Here is a 27,992-nt window from a genome sequence, read left to right as displayed (position 1 = left end):
AAACACTCGTATAGCTTAAATGTAAAAGAAGACTTGAACGTCGAAGGCTGCAGACAGAAGTAACTGATTGCAGGATGCAGGTCATGAGAGGACAGGCACTAGTACAAAATACTTTTTTCTGCACTGAGAGTTTTTGCTAGAGAAGCAGAAGTGTATGGTCCAGTCATAGGAATGGCTGATTAATCACTGGCTGCATCAGCTTGAACATGTTAATCATGTTAGTCAAATCTTTTACCAAATGAAAGAACAGCATGTTCTTTCTGAGCTTTCAGTGAACATGAAGTGATGTTCCTTCAAGGATGATCACCTCTTACAGGTGAAAAAAAATAAATGTTGATTCTTTCCCCCCATCATTGGGCCAAACAATTTTGGGCAGGTCATTTAGCTTCCCTGTGTCTCAGTGTATTCTTTTCTGGAGGGATACTACTCAAATAGTGGAGTCCCCCAGGGATCAGTGCTGGGCCCCATCCTCTTTAACATCTTTATTGATGATCTGGATGAGGGCATTCAGTCTATCATCAGTAAGTTTGCTGATGACACCAAGCTGGGGACAGGAGTTGATCTGCTAGAGGGTAGAGAGGCTTTGCAGAGAGACCTCGACAGGCTGGACAGACGGGCAGAGTCCAACGGCATGAGATTTAACACATCCAAGTGCCGGGTTCTGCACATTGGCCACAACAACCCCATGCAGTGCTACAGGCTGGGGTCAGAGTGGCTGGAGAGCAGCCAGGCAGAGAGGGACCTGGGGGTGCTGGTTGATGGTAGGATGAACATAAGCCTGCAGTGTGCCCAGGCAGCCAAGAGGGCCAGTGGCATCCTGGCCTGCATTAAGAACAGTGTGGCCAGCAGGAGCAGGGAGGTCATTCTGCCCCTGTACACTGCACTGGTTAGGCCACACCTCGAGTACTGTGTCCAGTTCTGGGCCCCTCAGTTTAGGAAGGATGTTGACTTGCTGGAACGAGTCCAGAGAAGGGCAACGAAGTTAGTGAGGGGCTTGGAACACAAGCCCTATGAGGAGAGGCTGAGGGAGCTGGGGCTGCTTAGCCTGGAGAGGAGGAGTCTCAGGGGTGACCTTATTGCTCTCTACAACTACCTGAAGGGGGGTTGTAAACAGGCAGAGGTTGGTCTCTTCTCCCAGGCAGCCAGCACCAGAACAAGAGGACACAGTCTCAGGCTGCGCCAGGGGAAGTTCAGGCTGGAGGTCAGGAGGAAGTTTTACACAGAGAGAGTGATTGCCCATTGGAATGGACTGCCCGGGGAGGTGGTGGAGTCGCCATCATTGGAGGTGTTCAGGAGGAGACTTGACAGGGTGCTTGGTTACATGGGTTAGTTGATTAGGTGGTGTTGGGTGATAGGTTGGACGCGATGATCTTGAAGGTCTCTTCCAATCTGGTTTATTCTATTCTATTCTAATATAGGGAAGCTAGACATTTTGGCCTGATACATATCTAGTGTGATCCCTCTAAATATGAAGTCCACAACAGAATTTGAGCCAATGTTTACAATGCAGACTTCAGCTAAAAACACTATAAAATGCTTAAGTGTTATTACAAATGGTTTCACAGCACCATATGCTAGAGAACGCAAGAGAATGGAAATTACTTGTACAAAGTTTTTTATTAGATGGCAAAATAAGCTGCATTTTTTGGTGGCATGTGTTCTAAAAATTATTAGTATTTTTTAAGAACCACAATGTGGATTTACCATGTGGAGACAATTACTGTATATATTGTAGTTGGGGGTCATACATGTTGAATAAAACTTCGTGGAATGTGCAGTTCTTGTGAGCAATTGTTTGTTCTTTGCAGAACTGTAATGGCAGTTAGTCTGTGTTTTGTCTGGTAAATAAATAACTAGAGAGTCTTTGCTGGAGTGAGGAACTGAGAGGAGACGTGGCGGTCACGACAGTGCCGAGGAAGAATGCCAAGCGTGGGTTGGAAAACATTTCCAGGTATATCAGGTATATCACCGGCAGGTCATGTGTACAGCCATGGTAGTCCAAATGCAGATCATTTGGGATATGTTTCCAAAGCCCACATACCAGGGATTCAGAAATTGGCTGCTGCCCTTTGCTTTGATGTGGGCATCTCCATGCCTCAAGTCTCCAGCTCACGTACCGCACTTACACACCCTTGTGAACCAGGATGCCGAAGCCAAAGCATCTCCTCTTGTACAACCATGTCCTCTTAGCAGGATACTTGTTCTCATTGCTGCCTTGAATGCTTCTCCTGTGTAAGTGGAGCCAGACCATGTTCTGTTGCAGCTCTGGATAATCTCCAAAGTGAGAAGCACAGATTTGCCTCTGAGCTTGGAGTGGGATAGGAGCTTGAGCGTGGATGGCAAGCAGTGGCAGCTGTCAGCTCCTGTGCTCAGAATGGCCAGAGCCTTAGCAGCTCCTGACCTGGACAGGGGTGGAGGCTGCTGTCAGTGTCAGTTCTAGTGTACAGTGTGGATGGTTTGTACACCACCAATGATGGGCATGTTGGTGGGGGAATCTCTAACCTACAGAGACTATTGATTTTACATCTTCTTGCCTCCTGTTTAAGTCAGGATTTGCCCCAAAGTCACCCAGGAAGGCACCAGACAGTTTGCAGAAAAAAAAAATCTCTTCTTATGAGGCCTGCTGGGTTGATGTATTTGGGAGAGTTGGTTTGTCAGAGGAAATGTCTCAGATGAAAAGGTCTCTGACTAAATATGCAAATGGCATTTGTCAGCATTTCCCTCAAATGTCTCCCAGCAGATGTGAGTACCATGTGTGTCCATTTAATAAACTAAACTCAAAATAATTTCCACTTTTCTAGATATATGGGGAATAGCTGGGGCAGGGGGGTAGGGAGTGAACTACAAAGCAAGGTAAAAACTGCATATGTGTGTTGTTATATTTGATGACCAATTCATTAAAGCCATAAGTGTATCCAGGCTTTCAATAGTATTCTCCTGCTGCTGCTTCCTGTTCTCCCTGGCTACAAAATCAGTCTCTATGCCTCTCATTTGTCTTACCCACATGAAAGACTTTGAGCATCTGCAAGTTATGGTTTGAGAAGTATCTGCTTTTAAAAAGAACGTATTTATCACCGTGTCTTCACAGGCAGCATAGTATGTTGTATAAATTAGGGGATCCTAGACCTTTGAACACCAGGAGGCTGGGTGAGACACTCAGGAGTACAGTGTCTGGCCATACCCATCAAACATCCTGGACCCATACCAAAAATGCCAGATGTTCAGTAGATGTGGAGGCTTTCCTGCAACCTTTGCTGTGTGTGTTGCAGAGGGGAGACAACGGAAGGGGTGAGGTTCTAGCTGTCCCTTGCTCTTGTGCCATTTTAGTACTGGCTCTGAGCTTAGTATTTTTCATGTTTTGAACCAAAGACTGGACCAACCCTCCATTCAGTCAGTTAAACTATTGTATGTTATAAATGCTTAGTGTTCCCCAACTCTCCCAAAGGCAGATGGGATTTGCTTCTAGCTCTGGTTGTTTACGACACATCACTCCTGGAAGCTGCTCCTGGTCAACAATGGGGTTTTGGGTCTTGCTAAGTGTGAATATTTTCGGGTTCTGTTCTTACTAATGGAGGAAAAAAATAAACCCAACCTTTCATTATGAAAAGACAGCAACTATGGGAAAGGGGTTTGGTCTGGCTGGCATGTTTAAAAGCATCCCAGCTAGTTGTAGGTGAATTCATAATCACAAAATAAATGCAGGTCCTGTGGTTTATAAGTACTAAGAATACAGAGAGGATGGTTATGTTAACATGCAACGGATATTACTGTTAATTTCTAGGTGCTTCCTCAGCCTTCTTGGTGACTTGTCAGTCTTCCTGACTGCCTCCATGACAAAATATCAGTGCCTGGTGGGCCACCCTGTCCCAGTTGCCTTGTTTTTCTGAGTAGTATCAGCCTGTGGTAATCCCAGAATCCCTTGGCTACCCTGAACCAAGTGACCGACATGTGGGACAACTTAAGCAGAGAGGCTGGAGGAGCTGGGTATCTTGTTCTGAGGTCTGGCTTGAGGGACTTCAATTATCCTAATGTCTCACTCTGCTGAGGAGCCGAGTTGGCGTATTTGGGCTTGAGCACTACTGCCCTGGAATGAAGACACTTGTTAAGGGATATTAGGCTTAAAAAAAAAAATTCATTGTTCCTGTGGAAAGATACCATGCCAAGTTTGGAGCCTAAATTTAGCCATTCATGGGTAGACCAGAGTCCTGCTGTTGATGGAGATCTCAAAGCTTCCATATCATGTTTCCTGTGCACAAGAAGGCATTTCAGCTCCACTACAATTTCTAAGCTCCATTACACTTTCTAATCTCCATGAGGTTCCTGATGGTGAATGATCACAGTATTACAGTATATTAGAGGCTGGAAGGGACCTCAAGAGATCATCAGGTCCAACCCCCCTGCTAAAGCTTAGGGTAGTCTGTACAGGAATGCATCCAGGTGGGTTTTGAAAGTCTCCAGAGAAGAGGGCTCCATAACCTCTCTGAACAGCCTGTTCCAGTGCTCCATTACCTTTACTGTACAGAAGTTTCTCCTCATTTTTGAGGTGAAATCTTCTATGTTCAGGTTTGAACCCATTGTTTCTTGTCTTATTACTGTGCACCACTGAAAAGAACTTGGCCCCATCCATTTGAAACCTACCCCTCAGATATTTATACACACTGATGAGATCCCTCCTTGGTCTTCTCAAGACTATATAGCCCTAGGCGTCTCAGTCTCCATAGGGGAGATGCTCAAGTCTCCTAATCATCCTTGTGGCTCTCTGTTGGACTCTCCAGCAGATATGTCTTTCTTGACCTGGGGAGCCCAAAACTGGACACAGTATTCCAGGTGTGGTCTCATCAGGGTAGAATAGAGAGGTAGAAGAACTTCTCTAGACCTGCTGGACACACTTTTCATGATACATCCCAGGATACCATTGGCTCTCTTGGCCACAAGGGCACATTGTTTCATGGAGAACTTGCTGTCCACCAGCGCTCCAAGGTCTTTCTCTGTGGAGCTGCGTCCCAGCAAGGCAGCCCCTAACTTGTACTGGTGTGTATTGTTATTCCTCCCCAGATGTAGGACCCTGTACTTGTCCTTATTAAACTTCATGAGGTTTGCCTGCACCCAGCTCTCCAACCTGTCTAGGTCACATTAGATGGCAGCATAGCCTCATGGGATGTCAGCCAACCCCCCTCCCTCCAGTTTTGTATTATCAGCAGACAAGGGGCAAGGGATATAAACTACAGCACAGGAAGTTCCACCTCAAAACAAGGGAGAACTCTCTACTGTAAGGGTCACAGAGCACTGGAACAGGGTCCCCAGAGAGACTGTGGAGTATCCTTCTCTGGAGACTTTCAAGACCTCTCTGAATGTGTTCCTGTGTGACCTATGCTAGATTCTGTGGTCCTGCTCTGGCAGGGGGGTTGGACTCAAAGATGTCCAGAGGTCCCTTCCAACCCCTAACATCCTGTGATCCTGTGATGCAAAAAGTTTAAGTCACGTGAACACAAGTTTAACAGGGGAAGACAGGGAAGCATTAAAAAAACCCAACAAAACAAACAGCTCCTGAGGCACATGTTTGGAGCTGTCATTTATTTGTGTATTTTTGCAAGGATACTCTGCAAAAATCAAATTTCATATCTTCCCCCATGGAGTTCCCCTCAGGTGGCCAGGAATGCCATGGTGAAACTCAGCAGTGGTTTCAGCAGAGCCATATTGTGGGTTGTTGTTTTGGCATGGGGGAAATAAAGAATGCTTTTGGGAGAAGAGGGGAGAGTGCAGCCTTTCTGGCTGGTGAGTGCCCTTACGCCATGCAACCTGGAGCATGAGATAGCTTCACTCCAGCACAAGATGAAATACATGCAAAATACCCGCCGGAGGCAATACAGGCTTAATAGACCAGTGTAAGTACACAAGTGAGAGGGGTTCACACTGTCCTCTTGGGAAGACACCTTTTTAACCAGGCCTATACATGAGGCATAGCATCTTTCATGCTCCTTTCCTTGTCATGTTTATTCTCTTTGGGTGAAATGAGGTGAAATAATGAAGCAGTCTGTGGGTTTAAGCTCCACCTGCTGTAGGAGATGTTTGCCACAGCTGTCCTTTGGGCACCCGGGAGGTTCGCCTGGAAAGTCTGTGGCAGAGCTGCAGGGAGAGATGGGGTCAACCACAGCTCCATCATTGTGCTTGTCCATTTCTTGTATGGGTGTAGCTATCTCAGGAAGGTTGCTCATAGAGTGGATGTCCTCTTTCATGGCTGTAGTCACACTCTGAAGGGATGGTGCCAGTTTCTGAGAAGTGCACCAGCTGTTGTGTCTTCATCGAGCCTGGTCGATCGGTACCACTTAGTGTGAAGGAATGAGGGCCTGCAGCTAGACAGTGCAGTGCATTTACATCCAGGCTAGGCACTAGCCATTTTTTTTGAGCAACAGGGTTTTTGCTGTGTACAGTCAGGGAATTTCCTACCCGCCTTTCTGTTTCAGTAAAACAAATGTATTCTCCCATCCTGTCTGGCATTTCATGATGAAAATCTGGTCTAGTGGGACCTGTGAAATGCCTCATTGTGGGTTGTGCATTGCTTGCAAGGAATTTGTTGAGAAGGATTTCATGCTGTACTTTAACCTCCTTCCAGCCTTTCTTGGATGAAAGAAAAACTCTGCAGCCATGAATGTAACTGGTTATCATTATTGGATGTCATTACTCACTCGCTCCAAGTGTAAAACAACAAAAAAAGTATCGCATCCCCTGTGATGTCCGTGGGTAAAATGCTGCTCTCAGTTACATTAACACTGCTGTAAAACGAAGAGTAGAGTTCGGCCCTTTGTTTCACTTGAAATACTTGTTTGACACAGGCAAGGACTAAACAATACACTTGAAAGCTATTCGTGCTATTGTCTGTAGAGCAGAGCTAGTATTTTATGAACTGGCTGATCATAAAGCCGGTATAAATCACGTAAAGCATTCTCCTTTACTTTTTCTTTCTTTTTTTCCTTCTTGCAGATGGAGCTTGTAGAGTAGAGTTGCAGTCAGATGTCTGCTCCAGGATATTTTAGTTGTACTGTGTGAGTCCATTAAACAAATGTAATGGCTTTTTGGAAAGAAGCACTGTGTTTCAAACCAAATGTTTTACATGGAGAACATCTGGGTAGTTCTCTGTGTGTGTATGTAGAGCACATCAGACAGCAGCCGTAGTGAGCTCAGCTGGGAGGTTGCCTGGGATGTAGTTGTAGGATATGACAGTTCAGTTGTTATGGGGAATAATTCCTATGAAGTATTGCCATAAACCGAGTGTTTGGCACAAATAGGTGTATCTGTGTTTTACTGTACACCCGAGTTATTCTTATCTTCCCAGCAAAACTCTAAATGGTGTTTAAACAACCCAGTAACCGTTGGCACCTCTGAGCTGCAGCATGTGCATTAAAAAAACCAACAACTTGAGAAAGCTGTTACCATTAAGGGCAAAGGAAGCCTGATCTTTTTTCAAGGAAGCACTATTGATTCCTGCCACAGGCAATGTAGTGTGAGCGATGCAATGTGTGCAAATGGTTTGTGGGATTGAGTTGGAAGTGATCGATGTTCCAGTGGCGTTGCAATGTGTTGCTTTGAGGAATGTGAAAATGCAAAACCAGTGAAATGCATGTAATTAGCCTGACATTAGGGTTTATTTGGGCTATTGGAAGAACTTTAACCTGTTAAATTAATGAACCTGCTCTTACTACACAGCATCAGAGGTGATGTTTCCAGGAAATGTAGGAAATGTTGAAAAATGGCTTCTTTGGGAGTCAGTTCTTAAATTATTTCTGCAGTTTAACTGAGGACTGTGTGGTTCAAATGAAATTAAAGTTGTAATTTCCAGAGTAGCAATGCAGCTTCCCCTTTCAGGATTGTTTAAGTAAAAAGTTAAACAAAGTGGGTTAGGCAGTCTCTTGCTTCAGTCCCTTGTGGACAGCAATTCACATCGCGCAGCACTGCTTTAATAGTCCTGCTTGGTCTGACATGATTTGTGGTATTTGCTGAGATGAATTTCTGGACCAAGCAGCATAAGAGGGAATTGCTCCTCACTCTGAGGAAGGTGGTATGTCCAAGTCTGTGTGAAGGTCACTGGCAGGGTGAAGTGGGAAGCCTGTGCTGCTGTTGCACTACCTAACAGCTTAGCTTTTGGCAAGGGGATCCCAGAAATCTGAGTGCTAACTCTCCCTTGTTCAATTGACCCCAGCCAAAATACGTGCCAAAAAAGGTGTCTGTGTGTCTTGAAGAAGGGGGCAACAGTCCCGTAGATCACAGGGTCTGGGAGAATTTTTGCCAAAAGCTTTCCATCTAGGAAAAAAAAATTGCTGTGCTGTTTCTCCCCTCCAGAGTTAACTCTCCCGGCGACTACTTACAATAACAGCCTGCAGTTGTGAACTCCTCTTCTAGCAGGGAAAGCTAGAATTGTGTGTTCAAGGCTGCAAAACTACTTGATTGCCAGCCACTTAATTGTAGGAAAGTGTAATTCATTCCTCACCCTCTGTGTCTATTCTAAGCCCAAATGGCTGCAGGTAGCAGGAGCATTTGTGTTCCTGTGTTACTCTTTCAGCTGAGCCATTAGGGTGGCCTTGGTAATTTACTACCAATAAATAGAAGGGAACAGGAGTAGGTTCCTCTACCTTGAGAGGTGTAAATATTTCTCAGAAATCAGAGACCAGTATGGACAAAATGTTAGCAAACTCTTTTCCTCTCTCTGTAGCAATTTTCCACCATGTTCTGTCATAAATTCTAGGACAGTCCCTTCCAAAAAGGGACCATTAAATAGGTAATGTCCAGGCAGAGCAATGTAACATGAAGCAATGCTTTCACAAAACCAAATTTAATACTGCAAAGTGGTCTGCAAGCCCTGGAGCAAAATAACCTGGCTTGGATACACACAATTTCCAAGAGTGTTTTTCCAGATAGGATGTGGGTTTATGGTTCACTAGATTTCCACCAGGAAATGGCATTTCTATTTTGATTCACTTTGATCAATTTAGAAAAATATACTAGATATAGGTGCTTCTGATAGTTCTGTATCATGAACCCTTCCAAATATGCTGTTCACACACATCTGTGTACCTTCTGTGATACAATCTCTGTGGCCCACCATTCCTGTGCAATGAATCTCTGCTCATCAATATTAATCCAAAAGCCTAAAATCTATAAGCTCAACTTTAAAACCCCTCTGTGCTTCAAAATTCCACTGGGTTAGTGAGGAATTTCAGGTGGTCAAGCGGTATGGCGCTGGGTTTTAATGAGTGTTGTGGTGCCTAAAGATACTGACATTTCTTCAAAAGAAGGCTCTTCCTGGGTTTTATTTGCATTATTGTCATTCTCATGGTGAAATGGCAGGTCCTTTTCTCTTCAAAGGACTGCTGAGCCAGGAGAGTAAAATTAAAAGATTGACACGATACCAGGCATCTTTGCCTTTGGGGCAGAAGAGGCACTGTAAAGATGTGCAAAGTTCTCACTGGTTCTGAAGCTTCTCTCAACTCAAAGAAACTTTAGTGAAAGAAAGACAATATGCCAACATGGATTTATTTCCCCACAACTTCCTCCAGCAGAACGTACCAGTGAAGGAAAATGTGCTGTCAGGTGGTTTCTTGGAAAAAAAATGGTTCTAAGAAAGCGTTTAAACAACGTCCAGCCCTCTTCCTTGTTTAATGGGAATTACAGCCTTGAACTGACACAGCAACTTTCACCTAAACATGTGTAAAATCACTTTAGAGATTCTGGTAACTGCCGAGGTTACCATTATTTAGCAATTATTTAACAGCCCATTGCAACAGTTTGCAGCAGTTGCTTAGAGAGTGTGAATAACCCCATTTCCAATTTAAATTATTGGGAGGAATTACAGCAGACTCTGTCATTTTCAAACTGGAACTAAATCCAGGCACCAGGGCTTTATACCTTTCTTCTTAAGAAAGTCATAAAGGGCTTTTTCTAACGAAGCAGCCAGGATCTTGGTTTTGTGTTTCATCCCCAGTTCGGTGCCTTGAACACTGTGCGCTTCTGCTTTGCAGGATTACTTCAGTGTGGTTCACTGCTTATTCACAATGAAAAAACATTGAGTTAAAGTCCCTCTCTGCTGCCCCATGTTAGCATTTTGCATTACATCAGCAGCTGTGGTAGCTGTGAGATCAAGCCTCAAAATTAATGTGAAATCTATCCGCCAGGTTTTGGATGGGGAATCTGTAATACCCATGTAACACTGAGAACAGTAAACTTGGGGCTTGTGAATTCTTTCACTCCTCTTTAACCTCACTTGCTAGTAATTTAATTAGTGCTAAACACTCTGCACACAGACTTGCAGAAGTTAGTAGTCTGACTGACATAGGATTCACTTCCAGTGACTTTTCCTCTTTTGCACATGTGCTGGATGAAGCTGTGCGGTGTTTGGAAGTTGATCAGTAATCATTGCACAATTCTAACCATATTTAAACATGATAGAAATAGATGCTTTGGATGCTACTATGTTTTTCCTACTTAAAAGTGAAGTCAGTTTTTTTCCCCTGCTTCTCCCCCACTTCCTCTTTTTTCCCCCTTTTTGGTTCCAACAGAATTGTAACCTGGAAGACAAGCAGTTAGACTTTGTGAAATCCCAGTTCATTGTAGCATTTGGCTTTAGGAAATGTGGAACCAAAAAATAAACATCTGCTTGGCAACTTCACCAGAAGTTAAGCTGTAAATGCAGTTTTCATCTTTTCAGTGAATGTGGCATTCAGTGCTGGTTAACATCTATTAAGGAGGAGTGATGCATGGTTGAGGTTGTAAAGCATTTTTTGTTCTTTTAAATTACAGTTATGAACCTCCATTGCCTCAGGGAAATCCCCTACTCCAGTTTCTTTCCAGACATAATTTCTTATGTGCCAAAACTTGAACTTCCCTTGAAAGCTTGAAGGTAGTTGGATGGGATATTGTGAGTTATTAGACTTTGGAAAAGAGATAGTCTTCTATAGATCTGTGCATGACAGCCCCCAAACTTCATTGTGGTCATTTTTTTTTTGATTCACTTTAGTCCTTCAGAATTAGGTCATAAGTCTCTTTTATTTTTTTCAGGCTGAGTTATGAACATTTTAGGATATTCAGAAGGATATGGAGTTACATTTAGAAGTGAATTAGGAAAAATGTAAGCAGTCCTATCCTTTTCTTCAGGAGGAAGTCTGCACATGACAGGGACTCTCCCGTGATGCCAGCCTTGGGCTCTGGTCCTGGCAGGCTATGGCTGCAGACCTTGTCCTGTCAGATCTCTGCTTTTCAAAGAAACCTTTGCAAGCTCTGCTACTACCTGGGCAAATTTGTTTCTCTGAGGATCAGAGGGGTATTGAAGTGGGTGCAAGTTTGCATAACGTGCTATTGGGACCATGGAGAGAGGTCAGAAGGGGCAACTTGAGGCAGCACTGTGGGAAACACTTTGTTATTGCTAGGGGTGGTGATTACCTGTAGGATCTTTCTTCTAAAACTGAGCGGTTCTGTGACTTGAGACTTCAGTAGTGTTCTTTGAAACCTTTTTATTTTGGGAAGGGAGAAGTTTTTTGGTAGATCTCTGACATGTGTGGACTGTCTGTTTCTGAATGCTGCACTCCTCACCACACTGTTTTGAAGATTCACTGCCTCACTATGAAAAATCAATAACCAGTTTGCTAGGTCGTGTTTTTAAATGCTATTGGAAATTGGATCTGTGCTGAACCAGATGAATGCGCTGGGTTTGGGTGGGTGTGGGGTTTTTTGTTGTTGTTTGGTTTGGTTTGGTTTGGTTTTGGTATTCCCAGGGATGAAAAAGTCCTAGCATGTTTAATAGAGAGGCGTAAGGTCTGTCTAGTAGTAAGGATGACTTGAGGCCAAGATTCTCAGCATTAAATGAGGAAAGATCTGCCAGGTAAATTTGTCAGAGGATGCATGGTATAAATATGTTAAGTTTCATATACAAAGCTGAAGATAGCAGGTACCAAACAATGAAGGGATGTAAATTTTCCAGTAGGGCAGTACTCATGAAATTCACTCACAAATCCTGTTAACAGACACCATATGTGAGGGTGAGGAAAGAAGTGGAGGAAGGGTATTGTACGTGTTCCTCCTGGCACCCACTTTGTATATGTACAACATAAATGTGTTCATCTGGTGCCTTTTAATGCTCATTAAAACGTGGTTCCACAGGCGTTTTTCTCTGCGAATAAGAGTGGAAGTAGAAGGAAGATGTGATCCCCTTGCCTAGTGTTTGTGATTAGTTAATTCCTCTTCACTTGATAAATCATCATTTATGGTATGATAGCAGCAGCTGTGTCCAGCAGAACCAGAAGAGGAAAATTAAGCCAAGGTAATTGTAACCTGGTTCTCCAAGAGGCACGGGCACATTGTACCTCACCTGATGCAAATAGAGTTTTGATTTAACACACTGACTTGGGAATTCTCAGTGCCTTGGCATGAGTTTCTCTACATGGAGTCAGTGATAGAGTGTCAGTAAATCAGCTTTGGTTTTTAGAAATGTAATCTTTTTTTATGTCGTGCATAGGGAAGAGTGGAATGAAACAGGGAGGAGCAGATGTTTGCTATATGATTTTACCATACAGAATAAGGCAGCTGTAAAAAACACCCTTTCCTCTTCAAAGCAAATGAACTTGAAAGGTGCATCCCTGCACGTGGATCCTTGCCCTTCATGTGTGCAGCTCCTGGCTTGCAACAATAGCAGCATTTTGTCTTTGGTAATATCCATGACACAAACATGCAATGGAACAGAAGCAATGGGCAGAAGCCCTGAGATTTAGATCAGCAGTCTCACTGGGTATAGGATAGCACCGGGTACTGCTTCAAGCAGCTCCCCTGGTTAATGCATAGTTTGCTAACATATCAAACAATAGAATTGGGCTGTTGATAAATAATTAATAAGGATTTTTTCACATGCTTGCCTCCCAGGCAGTATCACCATGGAGATCAGCTGCCCTTTAGGATCTGAAAAGTAGCAATCTCTGAAACAATGGCATTGTGTCAAACTTTCTCCTTCTCTGAGAGTTCTCAGAGATGTATTAGCAAAATGCACAATGCCAAGCACTAATGTGGCTTCAAGTCACAGTGGTCTTTTGTCTAACTTTTCAGTGAGCACATGGAGTGTTTTCTATGACCTTGCAGAAGTTTGTTCTTAGAAGCGCACGTCCTGCATGATGCTCTTTGTTGCTACATTTGTCCAGAGCTTGGAGTCTCAAGATAGCTTTCCCCCCCCCCCCCCCCAGCAAATGGACACAGCAAAGACACACTTGTGTGGGAAGAGGCTAACAAGAAGTCTATGTGAGAATACATTTGCAGAAGCCTTTGGATGGTTGGCTTTCCTGTAGGGATATCTGTCCATGTCTCCTTCTTCCCACCTGGAAGGTCCAGAGGCCAGATAGATATTCAGCCCATCCTCTGCCTTGCCTTTCTAGTCTTTGTGCAACCTCTGAAAGTGCCATTCCAATGCAACTGGATTATCAGTGTCCCCCCTCCTTATCATTTGATTGCAGCAGCCTCAGGGACCACCCAATTTCATAGCTTTGTTTCTCTTCCTTTTCTGTTGGTGATGTCTGGGCCAAGAGCCATAGGCAGAGACTCCCCTGGAAAAAACATAATACACTGCCAGATTTTATTCTTTCTTGCTCAGCTCCGTGGAGCTGGAGAAAGAACAATGTGCCTTTTCTCTCCCCACCCCCAAACATCCTCTGCTCTCCCTTTCTCTTTCCCCCCTGGTTGATCCACCTATTCTTTACCTCCCCGCCCCTGCTGGCACTTGGTGCATTGTACTTCCCACCTCGGAGTCTCAAAGAAAGGAAACTGAGCTGTGAAACCAGCCGGGCTCACCCACTTCCCATTGCTGGGTGGTTACAGCCTTAGTTCACAGCTTTTGGAAAGGAGAGGTTTATGTATTTAACCCTCCCCTCCCTCTTTACCCAGACAAAATATTTTTTAATCATTTTCTTTAAACTACAATTCTGACATATCTCTCAGAGGCAGCAATCTGGTTTCTCTTTCTCAAGGGATTGCACTCTCTGTCCTGATGTCATTTTTCTGACTCTCCACAACAGTATTGCAAAAGCCCATTGGAATCTGCTGGAGCATGGGTGGTATGCACGAGTGCTGGAACCAGCTTGAAAGTCACAGCCCCCATGGTGGAAAAAAGCAGTTTGTTCATATCTCACCACAGTCCTAAAAATAGCCTTGGTAGATAATAAAGAGTGGAAGATTGTTTTCAATGGGACTGAATGTACTGCATGCAGGAATTGCTTGGGAAGGTTCAGTGGTTTGTGGCATTCAGGTGGTCAGCCTCGGTTACCACACTAGCCAACTTAAAAATCTGTGACTTTCTGCCCTGTGGCCAATTCCACTTTTGTTTATATAGGTGCATCTTGTCTGGAAACGAAGCAAACCTAAGTTCATTAGATCAAAACAAACACGTGAAGCAACATACTGAAATCAAGAGGACCAGCTTTACACTTCGCTGAAAATATAGCTTTGTTGCTCATCACGTAAATGATGCCAGCAGTGACTCAGCAGACAGAGATTTGATATGGAAATAGGCACCTACTGCCTGGCATGCCCTTTGCCAGATACTTAGACTCAGAGATATTATTCTGTACATGATGGTCTTGATCTGCCTCTGTAAAAAGAAAACCACACTCATTTTGCTCTGCACAGCAGCTTGTAAAGGAGGAGAGGCATTTCTCTTCCAGATAGGACTGAATGTACAGAAAACCTTGCAACCATAGTCTCTTTGAAGTATTTATAGTTCAAGTTATTTGTACCAAACAAAAGCAAAGAAGCATGAAGTGTGTCGGAAAATGCTTAATAATCTCTCTACACCAGTTCAGAGTGTCAATATAAATCCTCTTTCCAGCAAATGGAGACAGGTAATTTATTGCAGCCTTGAGAGAGGCTTATTTCTCCTTGCTTCCTGCCCAGCAGAGTCTGGAAGCTGATTCATGGAGGGATGAGAAGCCAAAAGCTGTGCTCCCTCTTTCCTATCTGCTTCTGGAAAACAGAGCCAGGCCTTTCAGATGGTCTGAGTGTGGGCATGTGGACTTTAGCAGGAGCCAGCTGCCCTGGCTCCATTTGCACTACTGGAGTTAGTATGTTTCAGACTTGTCCATTGTCTTTGCTTGTTTCCAAGTGTCGGTCACTGTGATCTGAAGTAGCTGAGAGAGGAAAGAGAAAGTCTTGAATGTTAAAACCTGAGAGATGTGTTCAGCATTTCTTTCTTTATGTTGGGATAAGATCTTGCAGCCTGGATGTCACTGACAAAATCCTAGTACTTCAGGCTGGGCTGCTGAATTCTACCCCTGCAACTGGGAAGTGACGTTTTCAGGAGAGCTTGAGTACAGTCTTCAAAATGTGGTTAAACTTTTTGGTGTAGCCTGTATAAGTGAAGGCTCCTAGTGCCTTAACCACTCTTCAGCATGGGTTCTAAGACTGTAAACTCTCTGGTCCTGTTCAAAAATATGTTCCCAGGCAACACATCTGTTTGCATTTGCAGATTAATCTAAACATGTATTTACAGAGTGTCACCACACTTTTCAATCACATTTGCATTTTTTTTGTATCTAAAAATATATGTTTTCATAGATGTAATTATTCCCTGGAGGCCATTTGCAGTAATTATGTGTAGACATACAAAAGTCCTGTCTGTGAAGCGCAGAGTCAAGTTAGTAGGAGATTGGTGTGCCCTCTGGGGTGTCGTTAGTGCTTTACCAGCCATGAATGGTGAAGAATTTGCTCCCTCTTGTATATTTGACAATGAAACCCTTCTTAAATTCTTCCTCAGAGCCAAGTACAAGGCTGTCTTTTAATAAAAAATGTTTTTACCCATGACTATATTTATTTCTTGTAGGAATGCACATGCTGCTCCAAGAGCCACCCACATCCTTCTTGTATACAGGGTGTATTTGCATTTGCAGCCTGTCCCAGTGCAAACATGAGACGGGGAAAAAATCCATCCTCAATGTTAGTTTTAATTGCCTTTTCCATCTCTAGGGTTACTTGGAGATAATCTTGATCACTCATTCAATTAAGATCTGTTATACTACCTTTTCTAGCAATAGGTGAAATGCAGACAAGATCATAGTTAAATTGCTACTTGTAAAATCTTTATCCCAAACGTCTGTTCAAGAGCAATTTGGTTTTAACATGCAAATTGCTTTGTCCTGTGAGTTTTGTTTCTCTGTTTCAAAGTAGGGTGGCACTTGAGCATAATCTTAATTTTAAGCATGTGCTGAAATCTTTGAGAATTTGAGGGAATGGGGCATGTACTTAATGCTTTTTTTGAACAATGTTGCTTTTCAGAGTTGAGGGCTTTGTTGGGAAACCTGGTCCTTTAAACTAGCTTCTGCTTATGTACATTTGAATTGTATAAGACTGTACGCTTTCCCCTTATTTCTTCAGTATCCATGATGTTGCATCATACAATGAAAACAATACCAGTCATGCCACTTGCAGTTACTGAAGTAGGCCATTATTGTTTTTTTTTCTTTCTGAAGGAACTAGGGAAATCACATAAATCACAGATTTACAAATACTTTCCCAGGAGAGGTCCACAGTAGTTGGTTGCATAGAATGACAGAAGTTTTGTTTACCCATAAAAGGGTGGTCATCTCAGCAGGTCAGTGATGTTTTTCAAAGATCTATTGTTGGTTTTAAACTAGCTGGTAATTTATTCCTTGAACTCTGGCTTAAAAAAATAAAGCAGAGTAAATATTGAGTATAATAAAGGCCACGCTGCCATTCAGTGTGCACAATACCCTCACCTTCCCTCTCCCACCAGCTTCTCTCCATTGTCAGCTTCTGCATTTCTCATAGGGCATGAGCTGACCTCTGCGATTATTTATGGTGGTGTTCAGATAAGGCCTTTTTTCACAGGCAGCACACATATACACACTCACAAGGGCTGTTACAAATTTGAATTTATATTGCAAGTTCAGCTATCACTTCCTCTGTTCCCACCCTGCCTTTTGGAAAGATACCCAGTCACACCATGTGCTTGAAAAATGGTTGCTGATTGAGGAAGGATGCAGGAAGGATATGGTTTTGCAGTGATTGCATAAGTGCTGTGTAGGAACTGAAAGCCATGGGTTTATATAAGGACAACTTCAGATGTGAATTTCAAAGATTGATTTCTTCTGATTTTTAGATAAATCATAATTCCTGAGCAATCTGCCCGCTTCAGAGAACCATGGAGCAACCCTGTGTCAATGTGATCCTTTATGTATTAAGATGGACAAATGCAAATTTGTAATCAGCACCCCAGGTTCCCTACCTCTGTTCCATCAGAGATCTCAATCATATTTCAGAGAAATTGTCTCCAAAGCTTCTATTTGAAGTCCTAAGACCTGAAGACCCTACAACTTCATGTCACCTATTACTCTAATGAGTGTATTTATTGCTATAAAATGAAAAGAGCTGGGGCACGGAGGTTTGTATTTTAAAGCTTTGGTTTTGTCATTCCATGTTCTGCCAACATCTAACATCTGTATTTATTTTTTGAACTCTCCTTAATGGATTATATGCATCTATTCAGTTCCAAGAATAATGCCTGATTTCTTGAATTTATAGGTCGCAATAAAATCCATTCGTAAGGACAAAATTAAGGATGAACAAGATATGGTTCACATCAGACGAGAGATTGAGATCATGTCATCCCTCAGCCACCCTCATATCATCACCATATATGAAGGTTAGTGAATGCAGCTCTCCTTCCTGACTGCTCTGTTATGTTCCTGCAGACCTGAGGTTCATGTTTCTTGAGATAAAGCACTAAACAAAACCCTACTCCTAGTGTCAACCATTCTTTACCCAAGAGACTGTTTAGAGCACTGTCTTCTCTCTGAACCACCAGTGTTTCACAGATGCATAACCTTTTGCCTGGAGGAGTTTCTCCACGTGTGAGTCAACCGCTATCTCCACGGCAGGTGGGAAATTGTTGCATGATCACCTCATCTCCTTGTTCCCCTTGTATATCTGTTTATGTCTCCATCCCCTAAACTAGTCTCTGTATGCTTTATTTTCTCTGGATCAATCTTACCTGCTCTAGTCCTTTGGTTTTCCCTTACCTACCAGTTAATCTTGCTGGTTCTGTCATTGCTTCTGTTCCTTCTGAATCCCAGCATCCGCTTCCTATGCACCTCTGCACACTTTCCTGTCGGTCTGGTTGCTGGTTAATCATTCCTGTTTCCTAATCCTGCCTTCCCCTTCTAACTTCCTTCTTCCAGTGACACAGCTGGGAAGCCTGCTAATTCCTGCCTCTGACAACTGTTCCCTGGTCCTACAACAAGTAGCAGGAAGACACGGGAATTCCTCCCTGATTTGCCTGTTTGTTTCTTTATATACTTGTAGAGCGTCACCCTGCAGTAAAATCTCTTCCTTCCTTACTCAAGTAACATCCTACCTCTAGCTGGGATGTTCAGGCTGGGTACATGCTAAAAGGCACTGGCCAAGAGGTCTGTTGCTGTAATGAGGACAGCTGCATGGCAGACCAAGGGTATGGAGTCCAGAGCTTCAGAGCGAGCCGAGTTGAGCAGCTTTGTCCCTGGGGATCATCTCTTCCCCTGTGTGCAGAACAGGCAGCCCTGATTTAGCCCTACATATTTACATACCCGTGAGGTAAAGCACAAGGTGATGATGTGTATATGGCAACTCTGCTCTGAGAGTTGATACGACTGATTAAAACAAGGACTGGCTTGGCGTACTGTTACGGTATCACATATTGAGTTATTCAAAAGCATGTTCTTGTACTTGAAAAGAGATGAATATCTGTCTTTTTATTGAATAAACTCATAACAGGATCTGGGAACAGAAAAAGGGAGGGATGCTGTGTCAGCATGTGGGTTGCAAATGGAACAAAAGTTATTTCAAATGTGCACAGGAACTCAGAAAGAAAAATGATTAAGCATGTTGTGGTCCTTTGACCAATTGCCCTTCTTGTCCTTACCTTAAATAGTTTCTACTGAGTTAAAACATTTGTAGAAGCTTAAAAGATGACAACATTTTAAAGAAGCAGACAAAAACTAAGTCCAGTGGGAATAAAACCTTCCTCTCTGGCCCCGTGGTGGGAGGAACAGTATTTCTGCAGCAGAGCCAGTGAAACTCCACCCTGGTGGGTACATCCTGTCTGCCCAAGGGTGAGAACCTAAGGCAGGTGATCTTGTGGTCCTCTTACAGTCCACCAGCCAGCAGCAGCACACAGCAGTGACAAATCTGGAGGCAGTTTTTTCTCTCATTTCTGGGAATTTTTCCATTCTGTTACTCCTTTGTTTCCTTTTCTTCTTGAAAGCAGATCAGTCTTTTCTGGCCTTCATATGTTTAATTCCTGGCCTGAAGGGATGGGCAGTGGAAGTCAGCTTCTTGATTGGACTGTAACCCATTGGAAGGAGTTACACATAGCAGAGCTATCGCAGCTGTACAGCTCATCCAAGCATTCCAAGCGGAGCTGATATTTGGCCTTTGGCAGCCAATGCTGTAACGTAGGTATGGCAGCCCTGGGAAGATGTGGTAGCTGTGCAGCTGAAGTCAGGGGACGATTACATGCTGCTAGAGATAAGGATGTGAGCTCAGGGAGCCTCAGATGTGTACTTCATTTTAAGATGAAGAGTACCTGTAGTGAAGTTCAGGGAATACATCTAGGACTGAAATATTTGTATCTTCTTGAAACTGCATTCTAAACACATGGCTATTCCTCTTGAGTGATGCATAATGAATTCTAATATTCCTGTCCTCTGACACAAAATGTTGAAGTTATTCAGTCCTGAGGGATGGGTTTAATATCATCAAATTTAAGCCATCCCATACTTAGGTAGTTGATGTATGCTAGAAGTCTAGTGTCCCTCTCTAGGCGAGAGAGACCACCATATACCCATGGTGGTTTGCTCCCATCTGGGTGATATTTATTCAAATAGGTGGGATAAATGACGTACTAGAGGCTCCTGTTGACTGTAGAAGGGGTCTAGCTGACTAACTTAGATCTGATGCTTAACTTTTAAACTGAAGCCACTGCAGGGGTACTCTTTTCCTCTCTAATGACCTCATTGCCCTCTACAACTACCTGAAAGGTGGTTGTAGCCAGGAAGGGGTTGGTCTCTTCTCCCAGGCAACCAGCACAAGGGGACACAGTCTCAAGCTGCACCAGGGGAAGTTTAGGCTCGAGGTGAGGAGAAAGTTCTTCACCAAGAGAGTCATTGGTCATTGGAATGTGCTGCCCGGGGAGGTGGTGGAGTCACCATCCCTTGAGGTGTTCAAGAGGAGATTGGACGTGGCACTTGGTGCCATGGTCTAGTCATGAGGTCTGTGGTGACAGGTTGGACTCGATGATCCTCGAGGTCTCTTCCAACCTTAGCGATACTGTGACACTGTGATTTTCAAACTGCCACTGCATGTCTGACAGTGCTTTCTAGAAGTGCCAGGTTGCACAGATGTACCTATGGTGCACAGTGTTGTAACTCCCTCTAATTTTGTTGAATGCTCTTTGTATTGCATTTACAAATGTGTTTTCCTTAAGTAGGATCCTTGTTTAGGTATCCTTTTGACCTGCCTGCTTAAAAAGCAATTAACCTCTGAATTTGTCAGCTTCATGTAAACACAGGCTTATCTTTCTTGCTTTTCTTTTTTTTTTTTTGATACTGAGCAAATTCAGATGCGTGGAAACAAAGCTCTCCAGTTTAGAGATGCTTTCTGTTAACCTAATCAAAAGGCACATACCTTGCCCATTACTGCAAGGGCAGACCACAGTTGTGATTCCAGCGAAATTCCATCCTCTCAGCAGGGTTGTAATTGGCAATCTGTGGAGCATGGCTGCGAGGGAAGTGTGCTTTCAAGTGACTTTAAACTCCAGGCAAGGGACTGGATAGATGAAGCTGTGTTCTGATTTCAGCACATAAATGTTAAGTTATAGAATTATGCCTCTGTCCATTCATCTGTCTGTCTCCTCCACTGCCCTCCATCTTTCCCCTGTCCTATTTCTTTTTTTGCCTTCAAAAGTCCAGGATTTGGAAATAAAGCCTTTGAGAGCTAGCATGTTTTTCCAGGGGTAGCCTCAGTGCAAAATCTACCTCATCTGGCAATACTTTATAAAAGTTAAACCAGGGAAAGGGCATCAGGCCTGATTCTGCAAACTTTTAAACATATGTTGGACCAATCCTGAGAGTGAAGTTGTGCTTGGTACATTCAGGAGAGTGCTCTTGAATCTTTGTAGTGTGAAAATCTGCCTGTATGAGTGTTTCTGTGCTGGAAGAGTTGTCCTTGGTCAGCATAACTGTACAGAAAAGTCTGCCCATTTACAAGATGCACTTAAAATTGAATAGATTGTTAACAGATATTTAGTAGAAATAGTTGAACAAAGACATTCCCTGAAGAATGAGTAAATATTAGGATCAGAACTCGGTGTCCATGGAATATGATGGCATTAATGTGAACAAGTAAGTGAAGGAAAGCCTATGCTGAACTGCTTTGCTGAATTGGGACCAGGGATGCTTAGAACAGTGCTGGACCCTTCACAGCAACAAAGCACACAAAAAATTATTACCCATGTAAAAGGAACACTTTTTTTTTTTTGGGTAGGTTGCATTTCTGATATTCTAAAGAAAAAGCACAGAGATTCTCTGTCATATATCTGGCAGTCCACAATGGTTTGAGCTAGGGTTGCATGCTTTGGTTAATTGGGAAACTGATTCAGCTCTTCTGTACTTTGAAGTGCCAAAGGCAACAGAACAAGATCTGACAGAGTGTAATCATGGTGGTCAGTATTACAGGACATACTCACCTTACTTGCCCAATATATGCTTAATCTCATACTTTGTGCTACACTCCATGCCCCAAAAAGCAAGTACATCCTTGGTGTTTCATACCTGGGTTCAATGCAGAGCGCCTTGGGTTGTGTCAGTGAAGCCATCATCTTGACAGTGAAAGCAGCCACTTTGCCAAAATTACCTGGATGGCAGCCAGCAAGGTATAGGGACACAAATCATTGCTGACAAACTATGTGGCCCACCAGCAATGCCAGCTCAGACAGGTATCCCACATTAGACTGGACGTGAGGAAGAAGTTCTTCACCATGAAAATGGTGAAACCCTGGAATGGGTTGTCCAGGGAGGTGGTTGAGGCCCCATTCCTGGAGGTGTTTAAGACCAGGCTGGATGAGGCTCTGTCCAGCCTGATCTAGTGTGGGGTGTCCCTGCCCATGGCAGGGGGGTTGGAACTAGATGATCCTTGTGGGCACTTCCAACCCTGACTGTTTCTATGATTCTATCGTTCTATGATCATCAGCCCTGATGTGCACCCCGGGATGTGACAGGCAGCTGGATATGGAGGTGGCAGCTCACACCATCAGTGGGTTTGTGCATGGGCAGAGCAGAGTCAGGTGGCTCAGGCTGACAGTGCTGGGGAGGCAATCCCAGCCTCTCTCCCAGCTTCTGCTCCTTCCTGTTTCCAGATATAATCAAAACAAACGTTGGTGCCTAAGGACCTCAACCATTTCTGTGTGCAAAACACCAGAAAACTTCAAAAGTTCTTCAAAACATCACATGAACAACTGGGCTTTGAACAATTGGAAGCTGGAAGGATTATTTTTTTTTTTTTTAAAATTCATTTGGCCAAGAGAAAGTACTTCAGCAGTGACACTATTTAACCACATTTCTAATTGATTTCCTCTAATTATGTAGGCTTTTGACCCTTGAGTGCTTTATTCCTATTGTTCTCAGTTGATAACATCCAAGAACATAAAGTAGTATTTTGAGAGTCTGGTGATAGTAAGGAAACAAGTATAAACAAACTTAACTCTTCAGTTACCATACCCCACCTTTATGAGTTTCCTGCCATTCAGGGTGATTGCCTAAACAATGTCTTGCTGGACATAAGCTGAACTCAAATGTGTGAGATCACTGGCAGGTCCAACTCAGATGTCAAAACGATTGCATGCAATGATGATATTTGTTCCTATCTTTCTATTTACACAGTCTTCCCTCTTTGGTATAAATGTTTGCTTGTCTGAAGTTCCTCAGCGGTTTGCCATCACGATTAAAAGAAAAAGGAAAAGAGGAATTTGTTCTTGCATTCTTTGCTGAAAAAAAAGGCAACTGCTGTAACGTGTTATTATGGCTGAATTAGCAAATCTCATTTTCCCTTCCTTTTTAAAGAGCAGACCACCAAAATCTGCATATTCTCGGTCTCATTCTCTGAGAAACAACCTCAGCAAGGATAATGGTTTTCATTCTGATTTAATCTCCTCACTGGGGAGTAAATTCTAGCATGCTCTCTGATTTGAAATGATTATCGCAGAATCATAATTACATTCCTTTAATTGAAGAAAAGATGCAATTTGGGTGAGTGAGGCCATATTTCAGGAGAACAATTTAACACAAGCTCAGCTTTAAAACCCTTACTTTAGATTTTGCTATCTTCAATTATAATGAAGCATATGCATAAATATGCGTATGCATACAAGTGGTTTTCTTCATTAGTTTCATGTCCTCTGTATGTTCTGTTAAAAAAGAGTCATAAAATAATAATGAAAACCAAAATAAAAATAAACCCTAATGGCTTTCAAAGCAGACAAGGACACAGAAGAGACACGGGCCTGCATTTCTAAGGTAAAAACCACTGTTCAATACCCACATGTCTTTTGGAAGAATAATTCAAGCCTTATTACACAAGTGAGGTAATTGGGTCATACATGACTTTTCTGAATGAAAAGGTTATTCTAGTCTGCATCTCCAAAATTAAAAACAAACTCTCTTGTTCTTTTGATTTGGCTGACCTTTAATAAAAGAGCATTTTGTAGCAGTGGAAAGGTACTTCTGTCTGCGGCTGTTAGGAGAGTAATAAAAATACCGCTGAATGGAAAGACACCAGATGGAAGGAATGTCAACATACTGGAACTAATTTAGGAGATTGCTCTGATAGAGAGCAAAGGCATGAGGAGAATTCAAATGGTTCCAGTGCGAAGAGATTGGCCGCCCCTCTTAAACTAACAAACTAAAATCCTTACCCCAGGGTTACATGTAAACCAAATGGAATCAGCCCACAAGGAGCTAGTCCATTAGGGGGAAAAAAGAAATCCACCTCCCTCTGCACTCACTCAGACTTTAGCATCCTGTAAGCTTGGAGGAAGCAGCAGAGAGCCTTCTGCTTTGTTTTGCTTTTTAAATGAGGTAGTAAACAACTCAAAGGCAAACTGTCCTAACAGAGAGATGTAAGATGTACTATTGAAACTCTGGTGTTTGCCAAGCCACGCCCATGTGGGCTTTCAATGCTTTTAGGGTGAAGTCCCTCTTAGTATTTTAGAGGGATAGTGAATGTGTTCACCCAGTGTCAGACTTGCCCTGTGGAGTTTTAGTGGAGGTGACTTTCATTTAGCTAAAGGGAAGAATTTAGCAGTAGAGTTGAAAGAGAAGTGCTGATCAGCAAGAGGTCCCTACGCAACCAGTGCCATTTAGAAAATGGAAAGCTGTAGATAGAAGCTGAGTTCATCATTTCACGGCCTCTAAATATAAATAAGTGGGGAGATTAAATCCAGGAATTATTGCTATAGTAGAACAGCTTGTGAAAGAGACAGCCTGTTGATGTTACAAAATGTACTTTGTCTCAGATATGTCTTTAGTAGTGAAAAGTGAAATTCTTTCCCAGTTTCACATTTATATTCTTCATTGAACTCTGAAGCCAGCAGATGTGGTTTCAATTATCAGCCTAGAAGTATAGAACTAACTTTCTTTCTTTCTCTTTCTTTTAAAAACAAAAAAACAAACAAAAAGCCCCAAACAAAAAACCCAAACAAACAAACAAACCACCACCAAACAGACACATTAGAGCTAAGGGGATAGTTTAAAGAAAAGCTGTGGGAAATCTTTGACCGCTGCATCTCAAGCACCCTTTGCTATATGGGTGGAGTGCTGCTCTTATTCTCTGCTGAGGCTCTTGTACAGGCCAAGCTCAAGCAAGCTTGTAGCTCACAGGTGGATGCTGTTTCTCTATGCTGCCATGGCCTGTGTCGTAGTACATTAACACAGTGCACTTGCTCATCTCCTGGGGACACAATCATGCTGTTCCTCACACCTTGTGGTACATCCCTTGTTCCTGATGTGCTCTCACAGTGCTGTCCCTCCCTCCACCCCTGTGGCCAGGTGGAAGTGTAGCTGTCTCAGAAGTAAATCCTTTATCCTGCAGGCTGCATTTGCAAAGGAGTACTAATGTTTTGCAACCGCTACCCTGCACCACTTAACCACAATGGCTATAGCAGTGCAGCAGCCCTCCTGCTACACCAAGGTCTTACTGCAGCTCTCTCGGCATAACTCACCTTGCAGAGTGGTGAAAATAAATACAGTGACTCAGAAATAAATGACATAGATCTTGTAACATGGATTTATCTTGCTAGTGTCTCTAATTAGTGAAGCTCTTATCTCAGCAGCTCCAATCTCTTGATTCGTGATTGACAGACCATATCTCCAGCTACCATGTCTGGGTGTTGATACTGACATTTCTCTGCTTATCTTATTTGGCCAGCTGTCTGCAGAGTATCCATGATTTGAAGAAGAAAGAGCAGCCCCACCTTTTTTACACATAACCTCCCTCCTTCCCTTGACCTTGGTCAGAGTTGAGGAGCGGGCTTGTATGACACAAGTAGCAGGAAGCTGCAGGATGTTCCTGGGGCACAGCATCCTGCTGAAGCTGTGCTTCTCCATCAGCAGTAGCTGCCGCCAGGGTTCAGCCACACTTCTATGTGGGGGTGAGTTTCAGAATATGCAATAGGATGTCAGGTAATAAATCATCCACAATAAAAACAAAGAGTCAACCAAGCAGTCCCAGAAGCTATATGGAGGCGATCCGTCCGTCATCAGCCCACAGGTTACAGCCCAGGTGCTAACAGGGCAGTATATTTATTACCTCATTATTATTTGCAGTAAGTCAATCCAGCCTTTAATTAATGCCCTCCTCTCTTCCCACAGCCATTGGCCTTAATGCTTTCTTGAAGCATATGTTTATAGAACTACATATTGTGCTCAGAAGGGAAATTCATAAGTGTCTGTATAAAGCCTGCCTAGCATCCTAACTGTCTCTGTGAAGATCATGATGTACATGGCCGATGGTCTCAGACTTGCCAGAAAACTACCTTGTCATGTGCCTGATAGTTTTGACCACTGAAATCCTCTTTATGAGTGGGGGGTTGTGTATAGGCATAAATCCTACTGCCTTTCCATTCCCTCCTCCCTCAGTGCAGCTCTCATTTAAGACATTTTTGTCCACTGTTCAGTTCCCTCTCCACATGAAGTAGCTGTCCACCCTTTCACATGATTCGGTTGATACTATGGAGGTGCTCTGAACTGAAATGATGCTATGATGAAATGAAACATCATAGGTGCTCTGAACTGAAATGATGCTATGATGAAATGAAACTACATCCTATATCCCTGGAAAAAACGAACATTTGCCATTCACCTCTGCTTCTTGGTGAAGAGATAAATTACTGTGCAATTGTGTAATTGTTCAGCTAGGAGGTTTCTGAGGAGGCCTCTGTTATGTGACTGAAGTCCAAGGGTAGTGCCATTCTCACAGTGCTCCCTCATGAAGAGAAAGAATGTACCACTTTGTCCTGTGTGTGCTGGTAAACTGAAAAAAATGCAAGTCACTGGGATGCTTCTATTCCTATTGATTCTAGTGAGGGTTTATGACAAAAATTCAAAATCTGAAACTATGATTTACACTTTCCTAAATTTAGTTTTAAGGTATTATCTATTTCCTGGAACATGTAGGAGACAAATTAAAATTGAAAGTACCTTTAAATGCAGAGTCCTCCAAACCAAGTGCTTTCCACTTCCTTTCTGTAGAAATGCAGGAGGATGTGTCAGGACATACATTAATGTGGCAGATACTAGTCCAGAAAAAATAGATTTTGCAAAGTAAGACTTCAGAACATCAAGAATGATATGAGACAACTCTAATGACTGAGTGGCTAAGGCAAAGCTTTAATAAAATACAGGCTGGAAGAATCCTTCATTGTAGCTGTTATTGTTGTCAGAAGCACTGAATTCCTGTTAGGACAGTTGGAGGAGTGGAGCAGGAGGAGATGAGAGCCCCCTCTTCCCCATCAGTACCACTCCAGTGAAGCAAACGTTCCCCTGAACTCGGGGTGGTCCTTGGCTGGTACTACTTGGAATGTGCAGTCCTATGAGAGTCCACTGAAATTGGTGGTGCCGTGTGGCAACTTCATCTATACATGCATGATTCAATAACCCCTAACTCATTGAATCATCTGGTTTTTGAGGGGATGGGGAACTGGTAGTTGTTTATTTGTTATATTTAGTTTTATTACAAAAAAAAACCAACTTAAATATAATGAATTTTAGTGATTTGTCTCAGTTTAATAAAGCTATTTCTTTTCGCCTTCCTAAAGAACCCTGAATCTAACAAGGCTTTCCAAGACTGGAGAAACAAATGTGTGTGTTGCTGCTTTATTGGTAACATATCACAGCACTTCCCTGTATGACACAGGGCATGTCCAATTTTTCCCAGACAGTATCAGTCTGTCATTCTTGGAGAGGATACTGCAAGTATAATCCATCCAGAGACGGCTCAACCAGTTTCCAAAGTTTATTGCTAATGAGGATGCACATAGGATGTAATCACTGGCAGGAGGCTCTGCTTCGGGGTACACTGAGGCCAGCAGACAAGTAAGCAGCCAATTTTATCTGGCTGTTCACTCTCCCTTTTACCAGAGCTGTTTGGCTAGGGTTCAGGGGTGTTAGAGGGAACTACATAGGCTTTGGCTTGTGCAGCTGAGTGACAAGGTGTGAGAGGACATGAGACAAAAACCTAAAAGCAGCAAAAACCTGTATTGAGACAGGCAGCTTCTCAGTTTACTAAGAAAGCTGAAATTGTTGTTTTGTTTTGTCTTGTTTTGAATCATGTATAAGGACTAGTGTCTGAACTTTGCTGAAGATATAGAGGAAGGCATCATTCCAGTAGGGCTGGTCAAAACTAGCATCCGTTTGTAATAACCCCTGTAA

General features: G+C 43.0%; 1 protein-coding gene across 1 annotated transcript in view; it reads left to right on the top strand.

Annotated features, from left to right (window-relative positions):
- Positions 1-27,992, top strand: part of NUAK1 (NUAK family kinase 1) — a 49,321-nt gene that overhangs the window by 6,097 nt on the left and 15,232 nt on the right. The window contains exon 2 of the mRNA XM_068142302.1: positions 17,560-17,680. Coding sequence (XP_067998403.1) covers positions 17,560-17,680 — 121 coding nt within the window. The remainder of the gene's footprint in view (positions 1-17,559; positions 17,681-27,992) is intronic.

This window comes from Melanerpes formicivorus, unplaced genomic scaffold (assembly GCF_026170545.1).
Source record: "Melanerpes formicivorus ecotype bairdi unplaced genomic scaffold, bMelFor1.0.p_v2 SCAF_8, whole genome shotgun sequence".
In the NCBI taxonomy this organism is placed as follows: Eukaryota; Metazoa; Chordata; class Aves; order Piciformes; family Picidae; genus Melanerpes; species Melanerpes formicivorus.
Note: the sequence above shows the minus strand (reverse complement) of the source record. Positions and strands in the feature narration are given on the sequence as shown.